Source organism: Monodelphis domestica, chromosome 1 (genome assembly GCF_027887165.1).
Source record: "Monodelphis domestica isolate mMonDom1 chromosome 1, mMonDom1.pri, whole genome shotgun sequence".
NCBI lineage: Eukaryota > Metazoa > Chordata > Mammalia > Didelphimorphia > Didelphidae > Monodelphis > Monodelphis domestica.
The window spans coordinates 423,949,754-423,977,475 of record NC_077227.1 but is presented as its reverse complement, the minus strand read 5'-3'; the positions used below and the strand labels follow the sequence as shown (position 1 = coordinate 423,977,475).

The 27,722-nt window shown below is 34.5% G+C and overlaps 1 protein-coding gene across 6 annotated transcripts in view; it reads right to left on the bottom strand.

Moving 5' to 3' along the window:
* The window catches only part of RABGAP1 (RAB GTPase activating protein 1), a 226,560-nt gene that overhangs the window by 139,003 nt on the left and 59,835 nt on the right, over window positions 1–27,722 (bottom strand). For all 6 annotated transcript variants that reach the window (XM_016430690.2, XM_007474620.2, XM_056812108.1 and 3 more), the window contains 4 exons: window positions 12,597–12,771; window positions 9,135–9,289; window positions 2,824–2,934; window positions 1,881–1,947 (listed from right to left, as the gene is read on the bottom strand). In XM_016430690.2, coding sequence (XP_016286176.2) covers window positions 1,881–1,947; window positions 2,824–2,934; window positions 9,135–9,289; window positions 12,597–12,771 — 508 coding nt within the window. The remainder of the gene's footprint in view (window positions 1–1,880; window positions 1,948–2,823; window positions 2,935–9,134; window positions 9,290–12,596; window positions 12,772–27,722) is intronic.

The following is a 27,722-nucleotide window of genomic DNA, read 5'->3' as shown; positions in this document are numbered from 1 at the left end:
GGACTAATACAACAGCTTAAGTGATCTTACTTCCTCAAGCCCCTATCCATTTTAATCCATCCTCTTCATCCAGTAAAGTGACTTTTGTTAAGCATGGTTACTTCTTTATTTCATAAGTTCTTTTACTTCATAAACTTCAGGGGCTTTCTATTGCTTCTAGAACCTCCTCTCTTTATATTGTCAACAAAAGTTAGATTAGATCAGGGATTCTTAACCTGAGTTCATGAGTGCTTTTAAAAAATTATTTTATAATTACATTTTAATACAATTGGCGTTTTAAAAGTAAATTTAGACATTAAAAAATTTATTTGGAAGAGTCCATAGGCTTCACCAGATGACCTAAGTGGTCCATGACACATAAAAGGTTAAGAACTGCTGGAGTAGATGACTTCTAAGTCCCTTTCTACTTTTAAATTTTATAAAACTGTGTTTTATACAGTTCTGTGAAGGATCTATAATCTTAAAGATGTGGAAACTTCCATATAGATTACAGAAAGACAAAGCTGGAAGGAACTTTAGAGATCATCTGGTTCATTCCCTTCATTTTATGGTGAGATAATTGAGGCCCAATAATAAAGAAGGCAGCTCGATGGCTCAGTGGATAACTGGCCCTGGAGTTAGGAAGACACAAGTTCAAATCCAGGTTCAGACTCTTACCAGCTGTGTCATACAGGGCAAGTCACTTAATCTTTGTTTGCCTTAATCCACTGAAGAAGGAAATACAAAGTATTCCACTATATTTGCCAAGAAAACCTCATAGATAGTATTAGTGTGATATGGACTATGGAGTCATGAAGACTCAGACACAAGTAAATCACTGAACAAGAAAAGACAAGTGACTCCCCTAATGTGTACATTAGTAGTATGTAGGCCTCTATAGGTAGCATTTGAACCTAGACATGATGACTCCAAATCTAGTGATTTATATTACACTGTTCTCTCTGTGAATCAAAACTGCTCAGACTCTACCTTAGAAGATTTGGTTAAGCTATTCCCTTATTGTAACAAATGAAGGTACTTGATCAGGAATGTATTGGGAACTTTAAAATTACCCCACCCTGCTCAGACAGTGCCTTAGGGGAAGATAAAGTTGTAAACTCCTTACTGAACAATGAAAAGTCCCCAACTCACAGTGAAGCAAAAACCCTAAGCTAGGTCTATTTTTAGATCTAATACAAAAGGGTGCTAAGTACCTATAAAGGTTAAATTAATCACTAAAAAGGTCAAGCAACTTACAAAAGGCAAGAGGTATGAAGTTTTAGTCTACTCAGAGAAGGTGATAACAAAAGAAGATGTGACCTAAGAATGGTGAGTCCTGGGGAAAACATCTACTGTGGTTGGTAGATGTGAAAATTTAAGGGAGGTGACATAAGAGAAATTTCTCTTTTAAAGGGAGCTGGTGCTCTGAAATTAGTTAGAGTTTGGAGTTAGTTGGAGGAGCTGGGTCTCTGAACTCAGTTCAGGAGTTGAGGATTTCAGTGAAGGTCTGGAGTTTTGCTTGGGACAAATCTTGTGGTAAGTGGTTAAAGACTGACTAGTCTCTCTTAAGGCTCAGGCCTAGACTATTTGGCCTAGGCCCTTCATACTCTCTACTCTCTCTCTCTCCCTTTCCTTAATTCCTTCAATTGTATTAATTAAAAATCTCCATAAAACCCAGCTAACTTGGGTATTTTCATATTTGGGAATTTTCCCCATGGCGACCACTTATTTTTGATTTAAATCAAGACACTAAAAATTATCTTTACAGTTTGGCAATTCACAGTCTTGAAACCCACATTTTCACAATTAAATCTCTCAGAAGTCTGATTGAAAGGGTTGGGGAGAAGAGTAAGCTATTCTTATAGAGAAAATAAAAAACTGCCATCAAAACATGACCATACCAGATCCAACAAGTGCATGTCACTATTCCGCACATCTTTTCCAGGGCTAAGAAGAAGGCCAAAACATCTGAAAAAAATAAGTACCAATATTAATTTGGAAAAGAAAACCACCTATATAAATTAAAATTTAAAATACAAAGCAACTGGTCAATTTAGGATGCTCTGAATGAAAAATTAAAGTTTGTTAAAATTGTCAATTTCTTAATCTCCCTTCATAGATGTCTTCCTCAAAAATTTTACTATGATATGCAGGTTATCCAGGATTTTTAAAGGCTATTTCCAGTGGCATGAAAGGTATGGTAAGTATAATTAAGTTAGAAATGCTTTAAGAACAGGGTCATCAATGGATCGTGTGTGATTCAGGGACAAAGCAAGTGATATGCAGAGTGTTTATCATCAAAAATATTTGTTCCAATTGAATATTGTGGCAATGTCAACTCACAAAGACCATACCTAAAGTATACTCACACTAATAAAATTATAGATTATAAATAGTTAAATATTTCTGAATCAACATATTTATGATTGGCAAAAACATAACTCCTGTTTTTCAATGAAAACAAAAAAGAAGGATGGGCACTCAAAAACTAAGAAATAAAGTCACCTTTTATTGGGTAAGAATATAGATCTAGCAAACATGCCAGGGCAAAAATCCAGGGGACATAGGTAGGAAAGAGTTAATATAATCTTAAAAAATTGCCGAAATTTCAAGTAGGAACTTACTTAAGCAGATAGATTAATGTTATGTTTTCCTATCTCTTTACCAGTTCCTAGAATAGTGTGTACTGTCTAAGGTTATTGCTTTATATATGTTTGATGAATGGCCAAGTGAGACAAAGCTACAACCATGTTTCTAAAAGTAAAATGAGAACTTTTACTCTCCATTAAATGCTTTTAAAAATTTCTGGTGATCCTGAAGCTTCAAGCTTCTGAAAATGCTTACCTTTCAATGATAAGTTCTTTATTACTTGTTTGCTGGACATAAATGACAATCTTCTTATCAATTCCCTGTCGAAGTTTGAAGCATTGCCGGTCCTTGTCTTTAGGAACTGCACTATAAACCAAAAAAAAAAAAAAGGTTTGTGTTCAAAGTTATGTGCTGTTTACTTTATATTCTTCATACTTGGCAACTATAACTGCATTATTATAAAATTGTTACTATAACAATTTAATAAACTATTCCTCTATTTCTGGACATTTAAGTTGCTTCCAGTTTTTTTTTTACAATCACAAATAATGTTATGAAAATAACTGAATAGATAACTACCATTTTGTCTTCAACATTTTCAAGATATATTTTTGTTCAACTGTACTGTCAGAAGTGCTTTCCAAAGCAAATCTAACAAAAGTTTGCAATTCTGCAAACTGAGTATACTTATTTCTCCACAACCCACAAAGAAAAAGCTTGGATGCTTTTATTTCTGACAATTTGATGGGTATCAGATTTTAATTTAAAATTTTTATTTGAAGAGATTTAATAGGTTTCAAAGTTGATTTTATTTCTGCCCCATCAATAATCATGGAATTAAACACTTCTTCCAATAACTAATAAATTTGTGTTTCCTCTTCTGAAAATTGTCTTAATGCTTTTATTAATTTTGGATAATATTTTCTCATACATGTATATGTGTGTATATATGTACATATATACATATATATAAATTATAAATGATTTCAGAACTTAAAACAGACCTCAAATCCTAAATCTTTTTCTGTGATTTTTTTCTTTCTTTGAAAAAAAAAAATAAAGCTCTGAAAGGATCTTGGCTTTGTATCACGAATGCATTGTTAAGTTATCAAAATATAATTAATTTCTACTAGAATCTCAGGGTGAGATAGTAGAAAAAATGCTGGATTTTGAATCAAAGAACTGTGTGATCTTGAGTAAGCCATTAATCTCTTTAGGGCTCAGTTTTCTATAAAATGAGGGGGAGTGGATTTAATCATCCTTAAGGTAGCTTCCATTTCCAAATCTGTGATCCTATAATCTTAGGACTTTAGAGATGAAGATGTGCTTGGAGGTCATTTGCTCATATTATAAAAGAAATTTAGGCTCAAGAGAGACATGTTTTGAGATCAGCTCCTGAACTCTAAAGCTTGTGCTATTTCCATTATACAATACAGTACCTTTAAAAGTTTTAAATAATTAACAATTTCTAATAAGGGACCAATACACCCCAAATAGCCAAAGGTAATTTGTTAAATTGGACTCAAGATTTATAGCTGGGAAACACTCATCCCAAGCCCTAAAATGACAAAAAAGAAAAAAAAATGCTGTGATCTTTACTCCTCTCTCTGTTTCATTTGTTCAATAGAATAAAGTACATAAGTAAAAAAAATAGTTATTAGAGCATGACAATGCTATTTCTTCTAAAGGATTATTCCTGAAGGATTATAGTGACTAATTTAAAGGCATGTGACTCAGAACGTATACTGATTTGGATTTCATAGCAAGTCAAGAAGACTATCACTTTTATAATTATTTTTATGGACCAAATCATTAAGTCATCTTTAAATTTTAATGATGTTAAGATAATCCTCTATTAAAGCCCTGCTCTAACACTTGATCCTGACAAGGAAGTTCTGTGCTAGAAGGGAAAGCTAATTTGTTCTGATAGAATCTGGATTTGGCAACAGACTATGTCTTGACTATCAAGTAATGAACTTTTATCTGTATCATAAGTAACCACATCCAGGAGGTAGAAAACCATTTGCACTTAATGTTTATTTTCTTATACCTTATCTGGGTATGGAGTTCACATTCTGGTAGGTTGCATTGAGCTCTGTGGCTCTGTGGGTCATGACAAGAGACTGCCATTTTAGAAAGTTTAGTTCAAAGAGACATCACAAAAAAGATTGGCTTCTAGGTAAAGAAGTTGGCAAAAGCAACTCATGGAACTATCTGCAAGTCACTGTGATAAGTATTAGCAACTATATCCAAATAAGGAATTATCCATAAAGATAAAATAATAATCTTTGAAAGCACTGAAATAATAAACTACACTTCCATGACATTTTTTCTGTCACAGTGCTTCTTATATTCATTACTTTATCTAGTCTTCACAATATCTTTGTGTGTACTTAGTTTATTTGATGAATGAGAAATCTGAGCCTCATAGATCACAAGATCATGGATTTAGAGCTGAAAAGGATTCTAGAGAATGTTGAGTTCAATTCATAACTGAGTTGTGCATATGAAATAACTTGCTCAAAGATTATTTAGCAAATACTGGAATTGGACTTTGAACAAAAGTTTGATAAATCTGCCCCCCCCCCCATTAAGCCAAGATGACTCAGGTTCATATATTACAGAGGTGAATATAAAAGATGTTTTTCTTTGTTACTCAGGAGGAACAGAAAATTCTTTCTTTTGAATGATCTTTTAATAGAACTACAGAATTTTAGAGTTGGGAGAGATGTTGGGATATTTGCTTAAGTTCACATAAAATGATCAATTGAAAAAGGAAGCCTGCCCTGTGGGTCCTTTTAGCTATAAGATGGGTTCTTAACCTGGAGTCTCACAACTTTACTTTGCAATCTTATGCACTTTGTATTATGCTTTTGAAAATATTGTTCTGGAAAGGGGTTGTTGGGTTTCTCAGTCTGTGAAAGGGCTCTCTGATATGAAAAAGGTTAAGAATCTTTGTTCTTTGTTGTAATGCAGAACTAGGCATACTATTTTTCACTTTATTCGAGTTTTTATTTTGGAGTTTTGGTTTCATATGATTATTCCCTTACAAAAATGAATATGGAAATGTTTTGCATTTTAATACATGTAGAACCCAGATGAAATTGCTTACCATATCTGGGAAGGGAAGGAAATGGAGGGAGACAGACAATTTGATCATATAACTTCAGAAAACTTTTTTTTTTCTAAACCAAGTCAGAGGTTTAATTATTAAAGAAATGGGGGGGGGGGATGACTGAAAAGATGAGATCAAATGGGCTCCATCTCTGCATAATAACATCCTCTGAAAAACAGACTTTTTAAGATGTTTATGAACCTTCCATGTCCTTCTGAGAGGATACCTGTGTATTCCAAGCAAAGAGGTAGGCTCAGGGTTAGATTGAAAATTATCTCCTATCTAATCTGACAATAACAGACCTAACTTCAGAAAACTTATGTGGAAAATTGTTATTATGTATGACTGGTAGAATACCTTTACCAAAAAAAAAAATTTTCTGTTCTAAGCCTAGTAACCTCACTACTATATCATGCTACCTCAAAACTGAAAATGGGTGATTTTAAATGAGATGTTTATGCCTCCTTTTAGCAGAAACAGACAACTGCCTTATAATTAGCAATGAGATCAACAGTCATGCTAAAACCCTTAGAAGGTTTTGTATATACATGTAAGAAGTGGCCTTATTATAAAATCCTTTCCATATATTTATAATCATAATATTAAAATATATTTAGGAAAATATTAGATCATCAGAAAGCTTTGAAATATTATTTAAAACCCTACAAAAAAAAGTATCACTAAACCCACGCAAATATTTATTCTGGTGGCTTTGCTCTTGAAGAAAAATATCTGTGACCAGGAATCAATATATTCTTCAAATCTAAAATAAATCTGACCACATACAACACTAAACAAAAGCAATACAATAATTAGAAGATATAAATGGCTATGGAGAAGTTATAACAGTCATACATGATACATAAAAAATACCTGTGAAGAATTAAAATTATCTAATTTGGGTTCAAGAACACATAAATACTGCAAGAGTATTTTAAAATTTAGGATTCTAATTCTTCCACAAAAATCATCTTCCTGTGCCTTATTATGGCATGGAAGTAACCATAGGTTTTGAAGAACTATGCCAGTAGACTATAAAATTTGGCAAATCCTACCAGATTGGAAAAGCTCTGCACCTGTCATTTGGGGACTAGCCTCACCAAGTGCAGAGATGCTCCCCACCAGAAGTAGGGCCACTGGATGATGAGTTTTTCTGGTCAGAGCAATAAATTATGACTTCAAGTATGAGTAGATTCTTTTGAAGTAATGAAGTAAGATCTGTAGCAGAAAACTGAGGGGTACAAATTGACAAAGAAGGTCAGAAAGGGCAGATATTTATAAAGATTACTTGGCCATAGAAAACAAGTTTAAAAGGCTAACATAGACAGTAATGTCTAATGGGAAAAGCAGACTGACTTGCTGGGTTTTAAGATGGTCATCTGGTATTGGTACAGAAAGATTTCTTTGGGGAATTATGGGAACAAAATTATTTTACCTTCCTCCTAAGAACCAATACTAAGTATCAGTTCCAAAGCAAAAGATAGTAAGTGACTTGCCACTGGTCATACAGCTAGGAAGTGTCTGAGGTGAGATTTGAACTCAAGACCTCCCATCTCTATGCTTGGCTCTCTATCCACTGAGCCACCTACCTGCCTTAGACTTTACAGAAAAAAGCCAGTTATATACAAATAGATTATCTTAAGATTTAAAGACATGGCCTTATAAAATCAGTTAAAACAGTCCAAATCCTTTTTCCCAAATTGCTAACAGAACATCATTTCCAGTTTTATCAAATAGGCACATAAGTAAACCCATTTTCAAAGTTTTCTAGTGGAGTAGCCAGCAGAGGGGACTGTAATGTTAATTTCTTAATATGTTAATATCATGACTCAACATCATAAAATACTCATCTTTTTATTGTTCACTCATCATTTTGAAGATGGCAACATAATGCAGTCTAATGGATTTTGAGAGAGGAACCACCTGGGTTCCAACATAGTAAGTCACTAAGTCTCAAAATCAGTTTCCTTATCCATAAAATGTGGATACTACTTGTGCTAACTAACTACTTCAGTAGGCTGCTGTGAGGAAAGTGCTTTTTAAGAATAAAAGAGATAAAATAAATAAGTTGTTTTTAATATTTCTTTACTGCTATTTTCCTCTGAAGACTGGTTATTCAAGATAATGTTCTATCAAGCTAGGCATACTTCAAATGCAATCCTGATGACAGACATGTGTCTGTCACCTGAGGAACAGTTCAGAGAGGCTGGTAAGTATTATGTAGTTTCAATCTACATACTGGCCACAGGGCAATATATTTTTTTCTTTTCTGTAGGAATTCATAAAGAGAATCCACTAGGATTTGGAGGATTTGCCATTTGCACCAATGAAAGTTAAATTACAGAACTCTGAAAAATGAGGTATTTTTGCCATCATATAATGTAATAAGAGTTTTATGATAACATCAACTATTAAGAACCCACTGTTGACTGTAACTATAGTAATATTTATAAAAACATCCATTAACATTTACATAATGCTTTTTTAGCACAGAGCTATTGACATATAATAACCCTCTGAATATAGTAATTTCCATCTTACAAATGAGGAAACTGAAGCTTGAAAAGGAAAAGTGATTTACCCAAGAATAAAGTGCCAGAAACAAAACCAGGACTTTCTGACTAGTCTAGTGCTTCTTTTACTTATTTCCTACAGTAAAGATGTTAGCCCTGGAAAGAAGCATAATAACTTAACAAATACAGTTAAGATCCCCCAAAGAAGGTCACAGCCTTCAGTGAAAACCCACGCTTCCAGCATTTTTTGATCAGTGTTATTTATAATTTATTTATAATCTGGGAGTATGATTTCATTAGTGAGAGAAATTCCTAGTTATGAGAACTCTCTCCAAGAATGAAGATAGGCAATTCACCTTACATTTACAGACTTGGAGAGTTGCTAGAGGGTGCTGAGAGGTTAAGTGATCTGTGCAGGAGCACACAGCCAGCATGCATAAGAGTAAGAACTTGAGTTTTGATTTTCCAGAGCTGACATTTGGTCCTCTAGACACCAGGCCACATTACATATCTTGCTTTAATTAGAAAACTTTATTTCAGTTGTTAAGAGGTTCTTTGTGGTGTAACAAGCCAAACAAATACATAAATCCAGCTCTCTTGGCTTTTCTGTTCTTTAGGATGTTGCAAATCAATCAATCAATTGTATATTATTCAATTTGGCTAAAGAAGGTAATGGTTCCAAATAGTCAATTTTTTTATCCAGGTGAAAATATTCTTTGATTATTTTCCTTTGATTCTTTTGGCAAAATAATCATTAAAGTCTACCTTTTAATATAGCCCCAAACATTCCCTTGTAACTACTAAATAAAAATTCCAACAAAGAAAATATTTATTTCCTAGAACTCATTTAAATGACTAAAAATTTTACTTGCTTTCCTGCCAAACATTGATCACATTAATATTGATTTATAGCAAATGAATAAAAGGATATTCTCTACCTAAAGTAACCTTTACCATCATCTTCTTTTATTTCTAAAGACACGGAGAAGGTGAAGATGTCACTGTCAGAAGTCTGTGGTGCAGCAGTGGCAAGCAGGGTCTGTTTGGCAGAACGGCGGAAGGCAGTGGCAAAACTGTAGAGAATTCGACTTACCTGAAGTCACAAAGAACCAGACAGATTAGGAGGGAAGCTTCTAGAGAAATTAACAAATACTATTCTATGATGGGAAGGCTATTGCTTCTTCTTTCTACAAGTGTGGGAAGAGTCTGGAACGTAGGATGCTAATGAAGTATTTCATATTTTTTTCTGGGGTTTTAAAATTGCTTCTCCTTTCTCTGGTAACACCCATTTTAGGTAATCAAATAATATTAATCATATCCAGAAAGGGCATTTTAAAAGATTGAGGTAGTCAGAAAGACCTGAATTGTGGGAAATTTCAAGTTGGATGTAATTCTGTAGGGTTCCTAGTCCCAGAGCTTCAACATCATCATAATAACAGCACCATGAAAGCTGTGGCCAGCCAGATCATCTGGTAGTTTCTTAGGGGGGAAAAAGTATCTAATTAGGAAGCACATAAAGACTAATGGGCTATTAGGACCAAACAACTTGCCTGCCATGGTAATTGTAATTATAAGGTAATAATAACTGCTGCTAGATATCATATAGACAAACTTTTTATCAATTAAGAATTAGAACATACTTATAAGATCAAATCAAAGGAATGTGGCTAAAAGGGTCTTTTAGCGAGTCTTGAATTGCACTTTTTCAATTTTGTACACAGGAAATAAAAACCCAGAGCACTAGAGTGTCTTCTGGGACTCAAATGCAGAGGTCTACAACTCCAATACCAGTTTTCTAGGACAAAAGAATTTCCAGATACAATGATTTTCCAATGATGTATCCCATTACTGAAAAATTTGAGGATCTTTTGCTCTAGTTGGATCCATTCAGTTACACATGAAGAAAATGAGGTTCAGAAAAGTTAAATTACTGAAGAGTATACAGCTAGTGAGTGGCAGAGCAAAGACTAAGTAGAACTCATATTACCTGACTTTAATTCCATTGCTTATTCTACTATACCTATTTCCATATGCATGTCTTACATTAACACCTATCTCAGTCAAATGTACAAACTAGCACTCATAACCAAAGCAGGCTCTATCACTTTGCCTCAAAAGGCTACCACACAGCATACTAGACAGAGTGCCAGACCCAGATAAGAAAAGCCTGAGTATGAATACTGCCTAAGAAACATGTATTAGCCTTGTGACTTTGGACAAGTCACTAAATCTTTTTTCAATCCTAGCTTTTTCATTCATAAAAAGGAGATAATATTTAAAAGTATTATTGTGAAGATACATGATCATGTAATGTGCTTAGTAAACCTTTAGTGCTATGTAAATATTAAAACTTATTATTAATACTCAACTATTACATGCTACCTCTTATCTCCAATAAAAAATCAGTCTAAATGCTTACACTGCTAATATACCAGCCAAGTCTTTTTCATATACTTTTCTTTGTTTAGACAAATTTTTATTCCACTGTTCAATTCAAAGTATGAGGAACTTTTGGCTTTAAAATTTCTACCCATAGACATAAACATATAATAGGAATAATATTCAATACTGAATATCTTTAGAAATGTTATGAAATGTCTTGAAAGGAATCTCTAACAACTTACATACTAAGAATTCAATCAATGGGGATGTTCCATTAGTTATATTTTAGTGGGTTGGAAATCTTTTAAGTTATCTGTTAAAAATATATTTCAACAAAACTAAGTTGTTGTTGCATTAAATAGAAAACCTTTTTTTCTTGATGCTTGGTAAAAACTTTGAAATTCTGCAACCACATTTTTCTGCTTTGGTAGAATTTATAATAAATATAAACTTCTTGAGAGCAGGGATTGAGTGCCCTGCCTTTATCAAATTCTTACTACCTGCCACAATGCATGGAACACACAATATGTGCTTAATCAGTGCTTGTGGTTAAAACTGAGCAGGGCAGTATAGTGTAGGAGAAGGTTGCCAGGTTCACAGAACCTGGGTTCAAAAACCAGCTTTTGTTTGTTTGGGCAAGTCACTTAAACTCAGGACCTCAGTATCTTCATTTGTAAAAAGAGGGCCTTGGACTAGATGACCTTGAAAGTTATCATTCTGAATACCAGTAATTCATTATAAGGTAAAGGTAAGGGATGAGCATGATTTCATTGCTACAGGAGATTTATGGAGGAGCCTACCAATGTAGATCAACAACTTTAATTTATGGTCTTTGAGAGTTACCCAGAGAACTGAGAGGTGAAGTTGCCTTGCCCATCACTTGGGCAATAAATGGCAGACCTGGGATTTGAATTCAAGTCTTCTTGGTTCTGAGGTCAGCTCTATTATCAATTATGCAAAGATGCCCCTCTCAGTACATAGTGCTACTAATAAAACAACCACCTTATACTTGTACAGGTGATATAACACCTGGCAATAGTACTGAATCCATCGAAATGTCATTATTTAGCATTTATCAGGCATTTTTACATTATCAAATTTGATTCTCTCTGAAAATTTATAAAGTATTTTTATCTTTATTTTTTAAAAAATGAACATAAGTTACTTGAGGGAAAAGACTGGTTCATTTTCTGGCCTTTGTATCCCCAGTGCCTAGCACAGTGTGTGGCACATTATTATTCACTAAATAAATGTTTTAGTGAATGACTGATTGATAAGAAAATTGAGAAACAGAAAGACTAAATGTAAATGCCTTGCTGAAGGTCAAGTACCTACCAAATGGTAGAGCAGACACTAGAACCCAGGGCTTTAGTCGAGGGTTCTTAGCAATGTAACATCACACTGTAGAAAGTGATTAATCATCATAGAGTATTAGAGCTGGGAATTTTCTGTAGAAAAATTGAGTGTTAGAACATACAACCTGGAATGTTGGAATGTGAAGGATCCTTAAACTATACAATGACACAACACAGCACATTAAAAGAGAGAGGGACCTTGGACTCAGCCTGCTAGGACCAAAAAGCGCTAGAGAAATCATTTTGTTTAACCTCTTCATTTTGCATATGTGGAGATTGTTGGACTGGGCAGAGATAAATCGGTAACAAACTCAGGATGGACCTGAGGAGTTGTCTTAAAAAAAATGATTTTTGACAAGAGCTTTTTTTCTTATCCTTGACTTTTTCTCCTAAAAGCCTAGTTTAAAATGAAAATAAGCCAGGTAACTGGGGAGTGGGTAAAGAGTCCTCTAGCTAGTTGGATTTTGGTTCATTATGACTTCACTATATTTCTTTCGACTATTGTCTTCATAGACAGTAAACAATGAGTATAAGCTCAAATCATAACCATTTGAATATAGGTAAGCATTTTATTATTTCTAGTAATTCTGGAAGGTCATCTAAGATTCTTATACTCAGGGAAAAGAACTTAGTTGCAGAGGTAGCTTTGTCTCAAAGACTTACAGCTTCTTGTATCTCACACCGGAAGACATGTATTCTGAAGAGTTCAGCATTGTAGTGACTTTCTGTGAAAGCAAAGCAGTCACTCTCAGGAGTTCCATCATGCCCTCTAACACAGAAGAGGATTTTATAGATGGGGTAGTTTGCAATCTCTGTATTTGTCTGAGGATCCAAAAGTCTGTTTTATAATATAAAAAAACCAGAGGAAAATATCAGAACATTAGAAAAACTTTCTATAACTTTGGTGCAAATGTATGAATTTTCAAGACACATTTCAAACAAGCAATATCATATCACCTGCTCTGAATATTATTACCTTATTAATTCTTAGTTTTTCCATATAAAAACCATATGTGAACTCCTGAAGGTATTGCTTATGATGAGATGACAAAATCTGAGACGGATGTAGTGGAAAGAGCATTAGACTTGAAATCAAGAGATTTGGGTTTGAATCTATGATGTTTACTAGATATGTGATCCTGGACAGGTCACATACTGAAAAATTACTACCAAAATTGATTTTTGTAATATTCTAAACAAACTGATTTCAGTTGTGTGGGACTTCTTGCATGTACAAATTATAACTCCTCTAGGAGTAAATAATTTCTTGAGTTCAACTGTGGTTAAAATACATACACACATAGCTCTTGGTAATAAGTCACCTGGTGACAAGTCGTAAATCAACAAAAATATATTTTGTGCCTATTCTGTGGCAGGAAACTATACTAAATGCAAGGTAAACAAAGAAATAATAATAATAGGAGTCAGCATTTATATAGAGGTTTAAGGTTTGTAAAGTGCTTTACAAATATCTTATTTTATCTTCACAGAATTCCTAGGAGACAGTTGCTGTTATCACCTCCATTTTATAGATGAAGAAACTGAGGCAGACAGGGATTAAGTATCTTCCCTGGGGTAATAAGGCTTTTAAGTATCAGAGAAAAATGTGAAAGCAAATCTTCTTGACTCCAAGTCTATGCCACCTACCTGTCTAAATGAAAAACATGAAAAAAACATTTTATCTATTTATTCTATTCTAAAGTTTACATTGTATCAGAAAAGTAAATAAATAAAAAGTAATTGTAGAGAAGGAAGATATAAATAAGAGGGGAATGCAGAAAGGTTTTGTGTAAAAGATAGAATCTGAAATTCTTGGAGAAAATGACAGATTCTATGAAGTAGAGATGAAGAAGCAAATTTCAGGAATCATAGAGGGCAGTGCAAAGTTGTAAAATTAAGATGGAGTGCTATATATGATGAATAGTGAGAAAGCCAGTTTGGCTTGACTCACTGCATATGGGAAGAGTAATAATGTATAATGAGGCTGGAAATGTAGATGGAGGTCAGGTTATGAAGAATTTTATTTTATTTTACTGATATTGATATTTTTTTATTTTTAAATTTTAATTAATTAATTAATTAATTTAGAATGCTTTTCCATGGTTACATGATTTATTTTCTTTCCTTTCCCTCCCCCCTCCCATGGCCAATGAGCAATTCCACTGGGTTTTACATGTATCATTGTTCAAAACCTATTTCCATATTATTACTATTTGGAATAAAATGATCATTTAAAGTCATCATCCCTAATCCATGTGATCAAGCAGTTGTTTTTCTTCTACAGTTCCTTCTCTGGATGTGGATAGCATTCTTTCTCATAAATCCCTCAGGATTGTCCTGGATCACTGCACTGCTGCTAGTAAAGAAGTCCATTATGTTCATTTGAGCCACAGTGTATCTATCTCTGTGTACAATGTTCTCCCGCTTCTGCTCCTTTTGCTCTGCTTCAATTCCTGGAGGTCGTTCCAGTTCACATGGAATTCCTCCAGTTCATTGTTCCTTTGAGCATAATAGTATTCCATCACAAACAGATACCACAATTTGTTCAGCCATTTCCCAATTGAAGGGCATCCCCATATTTTTCAATTTTTTGCCACCACAAAGAGTGCAGCTATGAATATTTTTGGGCAAGTATTTATCCCTATTATTTCTTTGGGGTACAAACCCAGCAGTGGTATGGCTGGATCAAAGGGTACGCATTCTTTTAAAGTCCTTTGGGCATATTTTCAAATTGCCTTCCAGAATGGTTGGATCAGTTCAGGTTGTGAAGAATTTTAAAAGCTAAACGGAAGTTTGTATTTGATCCTAAAGGCAAGAGGGAGTCACTGGAATTTTATAAGTAGAGGAGAAGAACTGTCAGAAAAATACTTAAGGCATTTTCCCATAAGCTATATGGAGAAGGGAAGAGACTTGAGGCAGAGTGGCTGTGTGAATAAAAAGAAGGGGTCATGTGAGAGATGCTATAATGGTAGAAATGACATTCAGTTAGTCAACAATGGAATAGACATCCATATTATACTATCTAACTGTGGTTGTTCCTCAAGGTTATGTCATGGGTTCTCTTCTTTCTCTACATTTCTTCTGGTAATCTCATAATCTTCCAAGACTATAACTGACATCTCCATTCAAATAACTCTCAAATCTCCAACTCTAGCCCCAGGCTTTGTCCAAAACTTTCAGTTCGACATTAACAACTGACAATTGGGCATTTCAAACTGGATGTCATGGACATCTAAAAGTCATCATGTTCAAAACTGAATTCCTTTTTTAAGAATATTTTTCCAAGGTTACATGATTCATATTCTTTTCCTCCCCAACTCCCATAGCGAACAAGCTACTCCACTGGATTTTACATGTGTCATTGATCAACACTTATTTCCATATTATTAATATTTGCAGTTGGGTGATCACTTAAGAGTCTATCCCTGATCATATTCCCATCGACCCATGTGACTAGGCAATTGTTTTACTTCTGTGTTTCTACTTCCACAGTTCTTTCTCTGGATGTGAATAGCATTCTTTCTCATAAGTTCCTCAGAATTTTCCTGGATGATTGCATTGTTGCTAGCAGAGAATTTCATTATATTCGATTGTACCACAGTTTATCTGTCTCTGTGTATAAGGTTCTCCTGGTGCTGCTTCTTTCACTTTGCACCAATTCCTGGAGGTTGTTCCAGTTCACATGGATTTCCTCCAGTTCATTATTTCTTTGAGCACAATAGTATTCCATCACCAATAGATACCACGATTAAGCCATTCCCCAATCAATGGGCATCCCCTCCATTTCCAACCTTTTGCCACCACAAAGAGCGCAGCTATAAATATTTTTGTACAGGTCTTTTTCCTTATGATCTCTTTGGGGTATAAACCCAGCAGTGGTATGGCTGGATGAAAGGGCAGGCAGTCTTTTAAAGCCCTTTGGGCATAATTCCAAATTGCCATCCAGAATGGTTGGATCAATTCACAACTCCACCAGCAATGCATTAAAGTCCCAATTTTGCCACATCCCCTCCAACATTTATTACTTTCCTTTGCTGCCATGTTAGCCAATCTGCTAGGTGTAGAGGTGGTACCTCAGAGTTGTTTTGATTTGCATTTCTCTAATTATAAGAGATTTCGAACACTTTTTCATGTGTTTGATAGTTTTGACTTCTTTATCTGAAAATGGCCTATTCATGTCCCTTGCCCATTTATCAATTGGGGAATGGCTCAATTTTTTTGTACAACTGATTTAGCTCCTTATAAATTTGAGTAATTAGACCTTTGTCAGAGGTTTTTGTTACAAAGATTTTTTCTCAATTTGTTTCTTCCCTACAAATTTTGATTGCATTGGTTTTGTTTGTACAAACCCTTTTTAATTTAATGTAATCAAAATTACTTATTTTACATTTTGTAATATTTTCTAACTTGTTTGTTCTTAAAATCTCTATTCCCAGAGATCTGACAGGTACACTATTCTATGTTCACCTAATTTCCTTATAGTTTCCTTCTTTATATTCAAGTCATTCACCCATTATGAATTTATCTTGATTGGTGTAGGGTGTGAGATGTTGATCTAAACCTAATCTGTCCCATACTGTTTTCCAATTTTCCCAGCAGTTTTTGTCAAAAAGTGGATTTTTGTCCCAAAACATGAGCTCTTTGGGTTTATTATAGACTGTCTTGCTGAGGTCATTTACCCCAAGTCTATTCCACTGATTCTCCCTTCTGTCTCTTAACCAATACCAAATTGTTTTGATGACCACTGCTTTATAGTGTACTTTGTGATCTAACACTGCTAGGACACCCTCCTTCACATTTGTTTTTCTTTATTTCCCTTGATATTCTTGATCTTTTTTCTTCCAAATGAACTTTGTTATAGTTTTTTTATAATTTAGTAAAAAAGTTTCTTGGTAGTTTGATAAGTATGGTACTAAATAAGTACACTGATTTGGGTAGGATTGTCATTTTTATGTTAATTCATGCTACCCATGAGCAATCAATGCATTTCCAATTGTTTAGATCTAGTTTTAATAGTGTGGAGAATATTTTGAAGTTGTGTTCATATAATTATTTTGTTTGTCTTAGCAGTAGTATTTTATATTGTCTAGGGTGATTTTAAATGGAATTTCTCTTTCTAACTCTTACTGCCAGGATATGTTGGAAATATATAGAAATGCTAATGATTTATGTGAGTTTATTTTGTATCCTGCAACTTTGCTAAAGTTGTTGATTATTTCAATTAGCTTTTTAGTTGGTTCTCCAGGATTCTTTAAGTAGACCATCATATCATCTGCAGAGTGATAGCTTGGTCTCCTCATTGCCTATTTTAATATCTCAATTTCTTTTTCTTCTCTAATTACTACTGCTAGTGTTTCTAGTACAATGTTAAATAATAGAGGTGATAATGGGCATCCTTGTTTCACTCCTGATCTTATTGGGAAGGATTCTAATTTATCCCCATTGCAGATGATGCTTGCTGATGATTTTAAATATATACTGTTTATTATTTTTAGGAAAAGTCCTTCTTTTCCTATACTTTCTAGTGTTTTCAATAGGAATGAGTGTTGTATTTTGTCAAAGGCCTTTTCTGCATCTATTGAGTTAAGCATGTGATTTGTATTGGTTTGCTTGTTGACATGGTCAATTATGTGGATGGTTTTACTAATATTGAATCATCCATGCATTACTGGTATAAACTGTTAAGAGCCTAAAGGGGGGAGAGGAGTCCCAAAGGCTCAGACCAGGGGCCAAGGGTCCCTTAGATAGGAACAAGAAATAAAAGACCAGAGAGATTAGAATCTTTGGGGTCAGAAGGGCTGCAGAGCTAATAATTACTGCCAGCAAAGCTTATTGAATCCCTAGGGGAAGGGTTTATCAAGAAAAAAAAACACAGGAATGAAGGAGCACGGGGAGCGTGAGTACATGTGGGGTTCAGCAAGTTCATGGTTAAATGGGTAAAAAAACATATTCTTTCTCAAGATTGTTTTTCCAGCCATCTGTGCCACTTCCTAAGATATTTAGTCTACTGGGATAGGGGAGATATTCACATTCCAATCTTTGTCCAATATTATTTACAACATTGTAAATTATAATATTGTCCAATATTATTTACCTTTCCCTAATTTCTTAGGTCCCAAACTTGGTTTGTCTCTGTCATTAAATCCCACCTGATCAAAATGAATGACTCTCATGATTACTTGCTTTATTTTGCTAGTAATCTTTTTGCTAGTATTCTATTTAAGATTTTTGCATCTATGTTCATTAAGGAAATTGGTCTATAGTTTTCTTTCTCTGTTTTTGACCTGCCTGGCTTTGGAATCAGTACCATATTTGTATCATAAAAGGAATTTGGTAGAACTCCTTCTTTGCTTATTATGTCAAATAGTTTGTATAATATTGGGATTACTTGTTCTTTGAATGTTTTATGGATTTCACTTCTGAATCCATCTGGTCCTGAGGATTTTGAACTCATTTTCTTAATTGATAAATCTTCAATTCCAAATTTCATTATTTTTGTCAGATACTTTTATCCTTCTAATGTAACAGATTTATTATCTTTATATTACTCTTAACTTCTCATTCTTCCTCACTCTATACATGTGACTGGTTACCAAATTTTACCATTTCTATCTTCACAACTTCTTTCAGGTGACCCTCTTCCTCTCACAACTATACCTTAGTTCAGATCATCACTTTCCATTTAGATTATTTCAACAGCCTCCTAATTGGGCTTCCTACCTCAAATGTCTTATTCTTCTAATCTATCTGTCATATTGTTGCCAAAGTAATTTTAAGTGCACATCTGACTGTGAATTCCACTATTGAATCAATTCTAGTGGTTTCATATTGCTTCTAGGATCAATTATAATTTCTGTTTTTCTTTTAAAATCTTACACACCCTGGCCCCAACCTATCTTTCCATCAAACCCTTTAGCATTTCTCAGTCTCCTGTACTTTGTGATAAAAAAAAAAAACTGGAAAAGCAGAAATAATAAATGCAGCCTTCTCAGATCACAAGGCAATAAAAATAATGATCAGTAATGGTACATGGAAAACCAAATCAAAAACTAACTGGAAATTAAACAATATGATACTCCAAAATCATTTAGTTAGAGAAGAAATCATAGAAACAATAATTTTATTGAGGAAAATTACAATGGCGAGACATCCTTTCAAACCTTTTGGGATGTAGCCAAAGCGGTTATCAGAGGTAAATTCATATCCCTGAGTGCACATATTAACAAACTAGGGAGAGCAGAGATCAATCAATTGGAAATGCAAATAAAAAAACTTGAAAGCGATCAAATTAAAAACCCCCAGCAGAAAACCAAACTTGAAATCCTAAAAATTAAGGGAGAAATTAATAAAATAGAAAGTGATAGAACTATTGATTTAATAAATAAGACTAGAAGCTGGTACTTTGAAAAAACAAACAAAATAGACAAAGTACTGGTCAATCTAATTAAAAAAAGGAAGGAAGAAAAGCAAATTAACAGCATCAAAGATGAAAAGGGGGACACATCACCTCCGATGAAGAGGAAATTAAGGCAATCATTAAAAATTACTTTGCCCAATTATATGGCAATAAATACACCAATTTAGGTGATATGGATGAATATATACAAAAATACAAACTGCCTAGCCTAACAGAAGAAGAAGTAGAACTCTTAAATAATCCCATATCAGAAAATGAAATCCAACAAGCCATCAAAGAACTTCCTAAGAAAAAATCCCCAGGGCCTGATGGATTCACCAGTGAATTCTATCAAACATTCAGAGAACAGTTAATCCCAATACTATACAAACTATTTGACATAATAAGCAAAGAGGGAGTTCTACCAAACTCCTTTTATGACACAAGCATGGTACTGATTCCAAAACCAGGCAGGCCAAAAACAGAGAAAGAAAATTATAGACCAATCTCCCTAATGAATATAGATGCAAAAATCTTAAATACTAGCAAAAAAGACTCCAGCAAGTGACCAGAAGGGTCATCCACCATGATCAAGTAGGATTTATGCCAGGGATGCAGGGCTGGTTCAATATTAGGGAAACTATCCACATAATTGACCACATCAACAAGCAAACCAACAAGAACCACATGATTATCTCAATAGACGCAGAAAAAGCCTTTGATAAAATACAACACCCATTCCTATTAAAAACACTAGAAAGCATAGGAATAGAAGGGTCATTCCTAAAAATAATAAACAGTATATATCTAAAACCATCAGCTAATATCATCTGCAATGGGGATAAACTAGATGCATTCCCAATAAGATCAGGAGTGAAACAAGGATGCCCATTATCACCTCTACTATTCGACATTGTACTAGAAACACTAGCAGTAGCAATTAGAGAAGAAAAAGAAATTGAAGGCATCAAAATAGGCAAGGAGGAGACCAAGTTATCACTCTTTGCGGATGACATGATGGTCTACTTAAAGAATCCTAGAGATTCAACCAAAAAGCTAATTGAAATAATCAACAACTTTAGAAAAGTTGCAGGATACAAAATAAACCCACATAAGTCATTGGCTTTTCTATATATCTCCAACACAGCTCAGCAGCAAAAACTAGAAAGACAAATCCCATTCAAAATCATCTTAGACAAAATAAAATACCTAGGAATCTATCTCCCGAGACAAACACAGGAACTATATGAACACAACTACAAAACACTCTCCACACAACTAAAACTAGACTTGAGCAATTGGAAAAACATTAACTGCTCATGGATGGAACGAGCCAATATAATAAAAATGACCATCCTACCCAAACTTATTTATCTATTTAGTGCCATACCCATTGAACTCCCAAAATATTTCTTTACAAAATTCATCTGGAATAACAAAAGATCAAGGATATCCAGGGAAATAATGAAAAAAAAACACATATGATGGGGGCCATGCAGTCCCAGATCTTAAACTATATTACAAAGCAGCAGTCATCAAAACAATTTGGTACTGGCTAAGAGACAGAAAGGAAGATCAGTGGAATAGACTGGGGGAAAGCTACCTCAGCAAGACAGTATATGATAAACCCAAAGATCCCAGCTTTTGGGACAAAAATCCACTATTCGATAAAAACTGCTGGGAAAACTGGAAGACAGTGTGGGAGAGATTAGGTTTGGATCAACACCTCACACCCTACACCAAGATAAATTCAAAATGGGTGAATGACTTAAACATAAAGAAGGAAACCATAAGTAAATTGGGTAAACACAGAATAGTATACATGTCAGACTTTTGGGAGGGCAAAGACTTTAAAACCAAGCAAGACAGAAAGAATCACAAAATGTAAAATAAATAATTTTTACTACATCAAATTAAAAAGCTTTAGTACAAACAAAACCAATGTAACTAAAATCAGAAGGAAAACAACAAATTGGGAAAAAATCTTCAGAGAAACCTCTGACAAAGGTTTAATTACTCAAATTTATAAAAAGCTAAATCAATTGTACAAAAAATCAAGCCATTCTCCAATTGATTAATGGGCAAGGGACATGGATAGGCAGTTCTCAGATAAAGAAATCAAAACTATTAATAAGCACATGAGGAAGTGTTCTAAATCTCTTATAATCAGAGAGATGCAAATCAAAACAACTCTGAGGTATCACCTCACACCTAGCAGATTGGCTAACATGATAGCAAAGGAAAGTAATGAATGCTGGAGGGGATGTGGCAAAGTAGGGACATTAATTCATTGCTGGTGGAGTTGTGAACTGATCCAACCATTCTGGAGGGCAATTTAGAACTATGCCCAAAGGGTGACAAAAGAATATCTACCATTTGATCCAGCCATAGCACTGCTGGGTCTGTACCCCAAAGAGATAATGGACAAAAAGACTTGTACAAAAATATTCATAGCTGTGCTCTTTGTTTTGGCCAAAAATTAGAAAACGAGGGGATGCCCATCAATTGAGAATGGCTGAACAAATTGTGGTATATGTTGGTGATGGAATACTATTGTGCTAAAAGGAATAATAAAGTGGAGGAATTCCATGGAGACTGGAACAACCTCCAGGAGCGAAAGGAGCAGAGCGAAAGGAGCAGAGCGAAAGGAGCAGAATCAGGAGAACATTGTACACAGAGACTAATACACTGTGGTATAATCGAATGTAATGGACTTCTCCATTAGGGGCGGTGCAATGTCCCTGAACAATCTGCAGGGATCTAGGAGAAAAAACACTATTCATAAGCAGAGGATAAACTGAGGGAGTAGAAACACCGAGGAAAAGCAACTGCCTGACTACAGCGGCTGAGGGGACATGACAGAGGAGAGACTCTAAATGAACACTCTAATGCAAATACTAACAACATGGCAATGGGTTCGAATCAAGACATATGTGATACCCAGTGGAATCACGCGTCGGCTACTGGGGGTGGGTGGGGAGGAAAATAAAATGATCTTTGTCTTTAATGAATAATGCTTGGAAATGATCAAATAAAATATTATAAAATTTAAAAAAAATGTCAAAAACAATTATTAAAATTGTATCTACGTAGAGTCCAAAAAACAAAACAAAACTGATCTTATCTCCATTCTTTTCACAAAACACACCATCTCCTATGTCTGAGTCTTTGTCCTGACTGGAATGCACTTCCTTTTCATTTCTGCTTCATAAAGAGTCCCCTTCCATCCCGTAGGATGCAGCTCTAGCACTATCTTCTGTTGAAAGACTTTCCTTTCCTTTCCTTTCCTTTCCTTTCCTTTTTCCTTTCCTTTTTCCTTTCCTTTCCTTTCCTTTCCTTTCCTTTCCTTTCCTTTCCTTTCCTTTCCTTTCCTTTCCTTTCCTTTCCTTTCCTTTCCTTTCCTTTCCTTTCCTTTCCTTTCCTTTCCTTTCCTTTCCTTTCCTGATTCCCCTGCTAGGATTCTACTTTCTAATCTACATTATATTTATCTACTTTGTCTATATTTTTACTGTTTTTATTCAACTTCATATTTTTTCTACTTGTTGTCTTCCTCATTAGGATATGATTCTTATAAGTAGGCATTCTTTTTTATTTGTATCCCAGGAACTAGCAGAGTGACTGGTGCATAGTGGGCACTTAATAAGTACTTGCTGATAGATTAGTAGGATAAAGAAGAGTGAGGAGTCAAAGTTAACCCCAAAGAAACCACCCTGGAAAAAATACAATGAAACCTTCAACAGGAATAGGGAAATCTGGTGGAGTATTAGGTATAGGGGAAAAAACAAGTTCTTTTATAGATATTTTTAGTTTGAGATGTCTAAGGAAGATCCTACACAAATTGTCCAATAGACAACTGATGATGAAATTAGATCTTCAGACTTAAGTTAGGCTGGTCATTGTACAGGAGATATAAGGCCCACTGCTGGGCTCCTTCAATTTTTTCCTCTTGAAATGATTGGTCAGAGATTGCATTCTACTAGATAAACATGCCAGCATCCAATCATCTCTTATGACAGGGGTATTTAACTTGGGGTGAATATTTTCAGAGTTTGGGTGGTCAAAGGGCAAATTCAAGCTGTCTGTGAGCCCCTACCCCAGGGAACAGAGGGAGGAAGTGCTTGCTTGCTGACAGAGGGGCAGGGCATGCAGAAAAATGTCCTCAGGTGCTGGGAAGGGGGGGAGCCAACTCAGAGTGCTAGCTGGGTACATGTGCCAATACTAAACCAATGCTGACCTATGGTATAGGAGTTTTTTTTTTTAATGTAGGTATCCCTTCCACATTGCCTGGGTTAGGGTTGCAGTGGTCCTGTGATCTGGAAAGTCTAAATAAAATTTTTTAATCTTCCCTATGTACCAAGAAAGAAGTCTGAATTTTTTTTTCTTTTTCTTTTATGTTTATAGTACCCTAATGTTAAATTTGGGTGAAGTATTTGGTCATAGGCTATCTTTTTCTGTGTCATCTACTGGCCTTCATGTATCAACTGTGGCTTCCACAAAACTTACCCCAAATTCTCATTTAATTTTTTATGCCAACCCACAATACACTGAAACTGTGATGAGTAAAGTTGTGATAGGTAAAGGATGTTTATATTTTGACAACTGTATTTCATTATTTTTAATTTCCTTTGTAATTCTATGTATATTACTTCATATATTTAAAAATGCTATTCTGAGAAGGGAACTAGCGGTTTTACCAGATTGCCAAAGCAGTCAATGACATTAAAAAAGATTAAGAATCCTGTGGCTATGCTATGATGAAGCACAAGGAAAAGATTTGACTGAAAATTATTAAATAAAAAAAACAACATATATGCAATTTAAAACTAATTACAAATGTAATAGCTATCAATTGAAAGAAATATTACCCATACAAAAGAAGGGGGGAAAATCTAACAAGAAACTGCTTATAGCATCTAACAAGAAACTCAAATTCACTTAACAAACAAAAATAAGAAAATAAAATGCTTTTTTCTTCTGTGATTCCTTCTTTATCTACTGAAGTTGTACTATCTGGCTTTGCTTTCTTTTTCCTTTTTTCTTACAAAGTTGAAGTCAGAATATATAGTTCTAATTCTACTAATTTTGCTTTGCAACATTTCAATAAGGTATTTTCATATTTCTTATCATAGTTATTGGTTTTTATAGCACCAAAATATGACTTCATACAAGTAGCCATTATTTACTCAGTAATTCCTCAGCTGATTCCATCCCTATTGCCTTAAAAAATGTCCAAGTCTTTCCCTATTCTAAAAAATCTTGTAATAGATCAAATTATTACTTCAGCCTAGCATTCTATAACTCTCTTTCACAGCCAAATTAATGGAAAAAGCTATCTACACTCACTGCTCCCACCTCCATACCAATATAAAGTCCAAAGTCAATAAGCTGGAAACATGAGCAAAACTAGAAAAAAAAATCTGATCATAAAAAACTACTATGGTGACAAGGAAGCTCCAGACACAAACACTGAAGACAATGATTGGAAAACATCTATAAAAAAGTCTCAAAGGAAAAAGGTAATTAAATATTAGCCTAACAAGAATTCCTATTAGAGTCAAAGAAATTTTTAAAAACAGCAAAAATAAAAAGATTTCAAAAATCAAATAAGAGAGGTTGAGCATAAATGTGGAAGATAAATAAATGGGAGATAATACACGAAAACTGTGAAAAGAAAATTAAAAGCTTGGTAAAAGAGATTCAGAAAAATAATGAAGAAAATAAATTCTTAAAAATCAGAATCAGCTAAAAAAAATCAGAATCAGCTAAATGGTAAAACTAGTATAAGAATTTAAATTTAGGTTTTATTCTAAAAATGAGAACTCTAAAGTAATAATGTGGTCACTGATTTAAAAAATATTACAATTTAAATCAAAATGACTTTTAGCAGCTTTATTTACAAAGAGGTAGAAATAGTGAAATTGGAAAAATGTAGATAAAGAGAAGGAAAGTACTGCCTAGCTATCAATACCCTGATTTTAATCCTAATGTCTCCAGACTGCAAATGTGAATCCAAAAGCAAATCTCACAAGAATCCAAAGTAATTCCTAATTTAAAAATCTGAAGAGCCGGGAGATGCTGAAGAATACTCTTTGAACTTTCAGTACACATGAGGCTAAGACCACCAAGAATATCACAAGAACTCATGCTGAAGGGAATGTCCCAACAACACACCAATGAGCAGAGAGGGTCTTCTCAATGAAGAATGAAGGAAGGAATCACTCTACTCACCACTGCAGGATCCAAGGAAAGAAACTCTTCCTCTAGTCCAGCTCACTAATGCAGATTCCCCAAAAATGAACTCCAAAGGAGAAGAAGTTCAAAGGAGAAATCCCTTAGACACGAAGTTCAGGACTTTTTATAGTCCTTTTTCCACATTCCTTCCTGTCCCTTCCCCACTTTATGGGGGGAACCAATTGCAGTCTTTCAATTTGCCTAGCACTGTCCAGGGGCGGGGCAGTGGCCTCTGGAATTGTCACCTACTCTAGCAAGTGACTTGTGAACTCTCATACTTAGTGGCTGGTAAGGTACTAAGTAGGGGTACTTAAGTTTTTGATTGATTAACTTAAAAGTTACTGATTGATAGACAAAGAGAGTTTGATTCACTCTTCATACAAGTATAAAATATCACTGAAGAAAATCACCATCTAAAAATTAGAATTGGGGGCAGCTGGGTAGCTCAGTTGATTGAGAGTCAGGCCTAGAGATGGGAAGTCCTAGATTCAAATCTGGCCTCAGACACTTCCGAGCTGTGTGACCCTGGGCAAGTCACTTGAGCCCCATTACCTAGCCCTTACCATTCTTCTGCCTTGGAGCCAATACACAGTATAGACTCCAAGACAGAAAGGTAAGGGTTTAAAAAAAATTAGAATTGGCAAAGGGGATGCTAATGATTCATGAGACAACAAGAAACAATGAAACAAAGTAAAAAAACTGATGAAAAAAGAAAACAAGAAATATTTCATAGGAAAAAACAACTAAATTAGAAATTTGATCAGAAGGTCTTAATTTTAAGAATCATTGGATTACCTGAAAACCAAGAACAAAAAAAGGGCCAATACATCATATTTTTAAAAAAATTATAAAGGAAAACTGCACAGATGTCTTACAATCAAAGGACAAAGTAGAAATCGAAAGACCCCACTACATACTACCTGAAAAAAATACCAAAGTGAAAACTCCCAAAGGTCAAGGAGAAAAGACTGCAAGCAGCTGGAAAAAAACACAATTCAATAATGAGAAGTCACAGTCAGGATCATACAAGACTTAGCAACTACTAAAAAAAAACTACTATAAAAAAAGAAACAGGGCTTAGAATATGATATGCCAGAAAGTGAAGGAGTTAAGATTATAATCATGAGTAATCAACCCAGAAAAACTAATAATTCTCCCAAGGGAAACTGGACATTTAATGAAACTGAGAACTTTCAAGCATTCCTGATGGAAAGACCAGATAGGAATAGAATATTTGAAAATTCAAACATAATACTCAAGAGAAGCATAAAAATGTAACAGTGAGTGAGAAATCAGAAGGCTCTAAACAAGATTAAACTGTATATATTCCTATATAGGAAGGAAGATGATACATTTAATCTATAAAGAGTTTATCAATACTAGGGCTGTTAAAAGGAATCTACTTAGAAAGAGTTTGTGTGTGAGCTTATTATTCTCAGGGTAAGAGGGATGCCTCAGGAGAGATGGGCATGGGAAAGGAAGAAAGGGGAAAATTGTTTTACATAAAGGGGGCATGTGAGGAAAAGCTTATGTAATAGAAGAGGAAAGAGTTTATGCAATGGAGGCGGGGGGAATAGTCAACACTTGGAATTTCACTCTTATTGGAACTAGTTCAAGGAAGGAAATATACATACATGTACTACTGGGTGTAGATATTCATCTTACCCAATAGGGAGGTGAAAAGGATTTGGTTTTAGAGAAAGGTGGTGGTAGTATTGGAAACAAGGGGGAAGATATATTAAGGGTGGCAGTGGTCAGAAACAAAACAGCATTTTGAGGGGACAAGACAAAAAAGTGAAGAATAAATCTAAAAGAACAGTATAGAGGGAAATTATGTAGTTAACAATCATTGCTGTAAATATAAATGGATGAATTTATCCCACAAAATGGAAGAGGTTAGTAGAATGGTTTAGAAACCAGAATCCAACAATGTGTTGCTTATAAGAAACATACTTAAAAGATACACACAGAGTTAAATTAATGGGCTGTAGCAGAATCGATTATATTTCAGCTGAAATATAAAAGGCAGATGTAGCTATCATGACCTCAAAGAAAGGGCAAAAATATACTCAAAAGAAAAAAAATCAGAGAAACATATTGATAAAAGGTACCATAGACAATGGATAAATATGAGCATTGAATATATATCAAATGGCATAGCA